Raw genomic sequence first — 7,295 nt, forward strand, 5'->3', positions numbered from 1 at the left:
TTAAGAGGAATGTTTGGGGGTTTAGCTCATGAGCTTAACACCTTTGGAATTTTGTGGATCTGTGTGGGCCATTTGTGTTCAAAAATATCTTACAAGAATGCATAAGGTTGAGGTTATTCCCATTCTCTTTGATGGATGAACCTACTAGGTGGTTGGCAGAGTTGCCAAATAATTCTATCACTTCTTGGGAGGAGTTGCCGAAACATTCTTGGAGAGATTCTTTCCCTCTCGAAGATGGTAAAACTCACGGACCAAATCCAAAACTATAAGAGAATTGAAGGTAAACATGGTTGTGGTTCTATAAATTACTCTTGCAATGCCCAACACATGGTGTCCTAGACCATTTGCTGTTGCAATACTTCTATTGTAGCCTTGATTCAATCAACAAAGGTGTGGCTAATATACTTGCCCAAGGTGGGATGATGTGACAACCATATGAGGTAAAATTGTTGTTGCTTGATGACATGATCAAAGTGAACCGAGCATGACATACTAGAGAGGATCAAATGTCTTCTATACAACTGAGCATGAGCAAGGAAAAAATATAGAAAGAGCAAGACCAAGATGAGAACATGGACAAAATGATGACTTAGATCGATTTGTTGTCCAAGGATGTCATGGGAGGTGGATTGAAATCAGTGAATGAGATTGGAAAAAATAGTAGGCAGTGCCCGGAAGATGCAACATTTGAGGCATTATACAATGAGGAAGTATAATATTTGGGAAACCAAATGGAGGGAGGGGGTTCTCACCCAATCAACCAACGATAAGGTGGAAACCAAGGTTGGAACAAGGAAAGTGATAGTGGTTGGAAAGATTGGAGAGTGTAAATTGGAGAGATAGGGAGGCTAAAAAGATAGGTATATTCTTCCCTATGATCGTCCTCGACCAAAAGATTTAGGTGGTGTGGAAGTGAACCAGATCGAGGATATGCTCGCAAGGATCTTCAACAAAGTGTTGAAGGAATTAAAGAATGACTTCTCCACCTTTTCTCAAATGGTGACCTCTCATTCGGTGACGATAAAAATACTAGAAACTCAAATGTGCTCAACTCATCTCAATCCAAGGAAAAAGGGAACATTGTCTAATGATTCCACACCGAACCCCAAAAATGATTGTTGAGAAATTGAGAACTATGTTGTACCACGATTTTAAGTAAGATGCTTCTTGGGAGGCAACCCAAGTTTTACTTTTGTTTTATTTCTTTTAATAACGTGTGTTATGACTTTAGGTTGAAAGGAAGTCAAAGTGTTGTAAAGGAAGAATTAGGCGACACCAAAACTATATCGGTGATCCACCGAAGGCATTGTGCAGACTCATTCTTGTCCGCCTTTTGAGATGGAAAATGTGAAAAAATGTACTATCAACTTAGGCGATCTGAGCTCCAAATGGCGATCTACCGAAGTACACTATGCGGACTCCATCGAATTCGCTGAATCAACCTTTAGGTTTGGTATTCATTCAGGCCTCTTCTACGAGCTTTAGCTCCTTCGACGATTCACAAAATGTACTTAGTGACGTTAGTCATGATCGCCTAACGCGCCTGACATAAAAAAGCCAAGGGTCTTTTCATTTAAAAAAGAAACCATTTGATATCTTTGAACTCTTTTGATTACCTAAGCTTCCAATACCATATTTTAGTGTGAGAGTGCCTCGTGTGTGTGTTTTTGAGTACTTAGAGTGCATTTGGATTGCGTGCTTTGCAATTCAACCCTATATTCCCTCTTTTGTTGAACTTTGTATCTACTTGAGGTTGGTGTTCGATTCATATCTCACTATTTGTGCTTAAAGTTTTGTTTTTATGTATGAGCTAAAGGCCATTTGGAATATATTGTTAGTTGATTTCGTTGGGTAGTGATAAATAGATTGTATTGAACTGTACCAATAAGTTAAATATTTAAATCAGTGCCTAAACTTTCCAAAAATGATTGTGTTGGTTGAGTGTTGAAATTGAGTCCTCAATTGTACTGGATCTTGATTAAATTTCAAGTGGATGAAGTCTGATTAGCCCGATCTTGCTTCAATTGTATGATTTTGACCAACTATAGATGGAGTGACGACTTACTTAAGGGAAAATCATCAATTCGAGTGATAAATTATGTTATTTGGGGAAATTTGAATACCCATGTGTAGAAAATGCATATGGGTAGATTGTAAAGTTGTTGGGGAATCGGGTATTGTTGCATATTGTGACTTGTTTCGTGAAAAGAGGCATTTGGCTGAACATTGCATGTTCAGCGGGCTTGTATTAGCCCACCAAGGTGCTTAGAAGAATTGCCAAATAAGACTTAGATCACCTTTCTTGCTTGAATGTGTAGCAAGGGTACTGTTCCATTAAACGAACTTGTCTTAGTCCGTCGAAACCTACTCAGCGAATTTCCAAGTGGGAGTGGACATCACCTTTTATTCCTGTTTCTTTTGATTTTGCATTGTCACTTTTGGCGGACTTTTCTAGCCCACCGAAACCAATTTGGTGAATCACTGAGATGAGTTAACTCCGCCTATCATGCCTGAGTCCCTTGAATTTTTGCACTGTCCATTTCAGCGAGCTCGCCTAACTTGTTAGGAAAACCGCCTTCCTAGTAGGCGAGCCTCATAGCATTTTTGAACTATGCTTGATTTTGGATTTTGATTGCAACTAACCATCATCGATTCGATGTTTGTAGTGATTGTGCTATGTAGGAAAATGTTTAAGACTAAGGGGAAGCAAGTTGTGACTTTTGATATGGAGTAAAAAAAAAGGCTTATCTCCTGTCCTCCTCCTTTGAAAAGGCATAGGGAGATTACAATCAAAGAGCCATCTGAGTCTCCTCTCCCACAACCAACCACTCAGCGCTCTTCTATGTGTGTGTGTGAGCAACCTAAAAAGGTAGTTTCTAGAAAAAGGACAGACGCCAGGTCCAAGTTGATGTACTACTCTTCTACTCAGGCACCCATTTCTTGTTTTCTCCAAGTGATTTCATCAAGGGCCCTCGACAGGCTTAAGACTACTGGAGAGTGTACTATTCTTGAGGAGATGCGACTCTCCACATATGGTGTCATGAGTGATGACTCGGCAATATGTGACACCATCAAATTTCACAGGTTTGAGAGGTTTACCAAACCTCAAAATCCTTACGTTCCAGGTTGGGTAAGAGAATTTTACACTGCTTATGCACAAACATTACAAAATAAGAGAAATGGCAAAGTATGAAAGACCTTAAAAGAGCTTGAAGTTCATGGAAAGATGGTTCAATGTCTTGAAGTGCATGGCAAGATAGTTCAATGTCACGCAGGTGCCATCAAAAATTCTTTAGGCACCCCATCAAACCAGCCTGATATGTTTACATTACGCATGCGACATAACCTTGGCTATCTTAAGGGATGGTTGGCACCGCTCGTCTTTGACATTTCTCCACATTGGATGGATGACGATGCAAGATAAAAAAGAAGCACTTGAATGTTGGGCCTGGTACTGGTTTGGGTTTATTAAAAGTAATATTATGTCGTCACATAATGAGTCCATTATTCGGCATCCACTGGTTGTGTTAATGGGTATGATAATTGATAGAGAAAAGGTGAATAAGGGGCAAATTTTTATTGAGGAGGTGCTATTGAGAGCCAGGCAAGAATATACCTCCCATCCACCGGTTTTGATCACACAGTTGTGTGAAGACGCAGAAGTTCTCCTTTGGGAGAAGACTAATTTTAGGATCACCTGGCCTCCTCCAATGATATCTAGAGGATTGAGGTTGACTATCTACAGGATGATGCATCTCAGCGGAACCTCCACCACCAGAGACTACGCCCGTGGTTGATCCTGCCACTCTTGCTGTTGAGGCCACTCCATCCGTTCCTTCTGTGGAGTAGTCAGGTATACCCCAACCTTCCTCAACACCTTCTACTTCTAGGGTTATTGAAGTTGATATAGCCTCTTTGAAATTAAGGATGGCTCAGTGTGAGACGCACATGGTATGCGATTGGATAACCTAACGATGAGGATGAAAGAGCAAGAAAAGGTATAAGGTAGTTCAGCCACCTTGACTGATATGATGGTTGTTATTGGTGCTCAGAGGGTTGATGCAGATCAACTACGATCTATGGACCATCTCTATGCTATGGGGCGAGGTTCCTCTGTTCAATGTGCCTGAGATTGTACCTAATCATATTCCTCAAGTTGAGATTCCTTCTGGGATGGCTGAACAACCGAGTGTTTATGATACCATAGTTGTTGATAGTGATGACGAGAGAGAGGATGATAGGGTCAATGATGATTGTCCAGGGAGACTGATGAGGAAGAACTAAGGAGAGAGAAGGACGAGTAGAGGATTGCAGTGACACTCTCAATATGACGTTGAATTCAAAGTGGGTATTGCTTGTACTTGCTTAATTTCATGTTACCCATTACTGCTTTTATGCAAGGTATAATTTCTTTACACTTTGTGATGGGTGGCTAAAGCGTCTGCGATGGCATGTATAATTTGAAAGTTGGGTTCTACAGATGGCATGTACGGACCATAGGAAGATCTACGAAACGTACATGGTATCCGTAGAAAGTGGATCAAATTTTAAGGTCCAATAACCCATCGACGGTTGACTAGTACAGTCCATCTAAGGACCTATGACCGTAGGTCCAACCGTCGATGGGGTCCAACCGTTATTTGTTTATAGGGGATTTTGGGTCTTTTCCTAATTATTCTAACCCAATAATATGTCATTTTACCCTTAACCCTATGCCCTATATAAACAGTTTTTACCCCCAAATTCCCCAACTGAACTCATTCTCCTAAATTCTCAAAAGTTGATCAAAGTTCTTCCCCAAATATTTCTCTCTAAAGCTTGAAGAAGAAGTCTAGGGTATCAAGATGAAGTCTCCAAATTCACCATTGATTGTAGGCTTTTGACATCAAGGTATGATAGTATTCGCCTATAAAGCTCTTTCCTCCATAGGGTTCCTAAATTCTCAAATTTTACAAGTTAGAATTTCCAATTGAAATTAGGGATTTATTCAAACTCATGGGTTCCTTTCAATTATGATCAAATTGATAATTTATGCCTTTTTATACATGAATTGGAATAATTACATGTTTTTAAGTTGAATTCACTTGAACCCATGCATAATCTATGATTTCTAGATTTTTATCATATGATGAAGCTTTTGAACTATGAAAGGTGAACTTATGAAGATTATGCATGTTTCTTTGAGAGTAATCATCGATGTTGTTGTTGTTGTTAAAATATTTCTCACATACTACTCAAAACATGATTGTGAAAGGATTTTCTCATATAAAGGATTCAAAAGGTTGAAAGGTTATCTCACCTAAAATGAATCGAGATTAAGGAGCTATTCTAATGAATTCTAGCTTGTATTGGCTACTTGATGTGCCCTTTCCATGGATAATAACATGAATATGACTAATGACTATTTTGTGGGATTTATGCTTAGCACCGAGAGGATATCAAGATGGAATCTCTCACGTAATTGAGATCGGGTGTTTAGTAGCAATCTCCTATCCCATAACTATGTGCCACCATAGGTTGTCTTAGATAGACATTAACTAGTGGATCTACCTAAGCTAGAAGTTTATGGTTCTTACCTTGGCAAGTAAGGACATCTCTTTTTGGTGTGGGATAGATACTAGATTCCATGTTATAGCTCACATGGTCTATGCCGGTTAAAGGTAAATTTCCCACAATAATGAACTAAGGTTACTCCTAGAAGTATTTCAAATGTCTTTTAAAGATGTTTAGCTTGCATTGACCATGATTTCGACTTATATTTTCTAACATGTTATTTATTATTTAGCTTGGCCATTGCATGTCATATAAAGTCCCTTTTAGCATGATTTCATAACTCTTATGCATTGATATCATTCTTACTATATTCCATGTACTAAAGAATACTTGTGCCTACATTCTTTCACTATTGTAGGGTCCAACGCTTCCATCCCGCATACTCGTGGCTAGATTGATCCTAAGAGTTTTTTAAGAGATTGGTTAGTCTTCAGGTTCCGTGGACCGAGACTCTTTAATTTCTTTATGTCATTTCCATTTCAGAATTGTTTGTGATGTATGGGTTACGTCCCAATCACTTTTCTTATGATGTACTAAATGACTTTGAGACTTATGTTAGACTACCACATGTCAAACTCTTTATGATATAAATATGTCTTTTGAAATCTTTAAGATTCTATTGTCTTGTATATGTATTCTAAGTGGCTTGTATATGGTCTCTCGGGGTCCTATAAGCCATGATAGGACTACGGTGTACTTTGGGTCGTGACATGATGACTTTTCTGTTGTAAATGACTCATTTGATGATTGATTGGCCCATCTAGGTGATGTTTTGAAACGATGTGAAGAATGCAATCTTGTGCTAAACTGGGAGAAGTGTCACTTCAGGTGAAAGAGGGCATTGTTCTTGCTCAGCGGATCTCTAACAAAGGCATTCAAGTATATCAAGCTAAATTTGAGATGATTGAAAATTGGTCCCCATTTATCTCTGTGAAGGGTGTAAGAAGCTTTCTAGGAAATGCTGTCTTTTATCGAAGATTTATCAAAGACTTCTCCAAGATAGTGCAACCACTATGCAAGTTACTTGAAAAGGAAACAAAATTTGAGTTTGATGATGCTTTCCTAAAGGCATTTGAAGGGTCAAAAGAGAAGTTGATTTCTACACCTATCATCTTTCACTAGATTGGGGATAGTCGTTTGAAGTTATGTGTGATGCGAGTGGGGTGGCGCTTGGTGTGGTGTTAGGGAAATGTCGTGATAAGATTCTTCATCCCATATAATATGCTACCAAAGTCCTAAATGTTGCTAAAACGAACTACATAGTCACTAAGAAAGAACTTCTTGTCGTAGTCTTCGCATTGGAGAAATTTAGATCTTATTTGCTTGCACCAAAGTCATTGTGAACCCTGATCAGGTAGCATTAAGGTACCTTATGGTCAAAGAACGATGCTAAACCAAGACTGGTTTTGTTTAAAAGGCCTACGGTCCATAGACGGGCTTTTGTAAAGGCAGTAACTTTAAATAAAAGACATGACGCATGATCTTTTCAAATAAACCCCTTCAAATTTAATTCTTCCCCATTTCCCTTCCCTCTCCAACTGTTACAAACTCCACAACTCCCCTTCCAACCATTTCCATTCCATTACCCAACTATTAAAACCCCTAAATTCCATTATCATCATCTTCTCAAACTTCCATTCTTCCTCTTCTTTCCCTGAAAATATCAAAATTTACCAAGAAAAATGCCAAGGTCGTGGGTCAGTAGAATCGAGTCTTCGACAATTGCAAGAGCACTCACACAA

General features: G+C 39.0%; 1 protein-coding gene across 1 annotated transcript; it reads left to right on the forward strand.

Moving 5' to 3' along the window:
* The first annotated feature begins 6,342 nt into the window (after nt 1-6,342).
* On the forward strand, nt 6,343-6,675 carry LOC107057957 (uncharacterized mitochondrial protein AtMg00860-like). Its single transcript, XM_015303129.1, has one exon. The coding sequence runs from the start codon at nt 6,343-6,345 to the stop codon at nt 6,673-6,675; it is 333 nt and encodes a 110-aa protein (XP_015158615.1).
* Nucleotides 6,676-7,295: the final 620 nt, after the last annotated feature.

Source organism: Solanum tuberosum, unplaced genomic scaffold (assembly GCF_000226075.1).
Source record: "Solanum tuberosum cultivar DM 1-3 516 R44 unplaced genomic scaffold, SolTub_3.0 scf00399, whole genome shotgun sequence".
Classification (NCBI taxonomy): domain Eukaryota; kingdom Viridiplantae; phylum Streptophyta; class Magnoliopsida; order Solanales; family Solanaceae; genus Solanum; species Solanum tuberosum.

What these genes read in the sequence shown, in the direction of transcription:
- LOC107057957 (XM_015303129.1), top strand. Translation starts at nt 6,343, where the DNA reads ATGCAATCTTGTGCTAAACTGGGAGAAGTGTCACTTCAGGTGAAAGAG.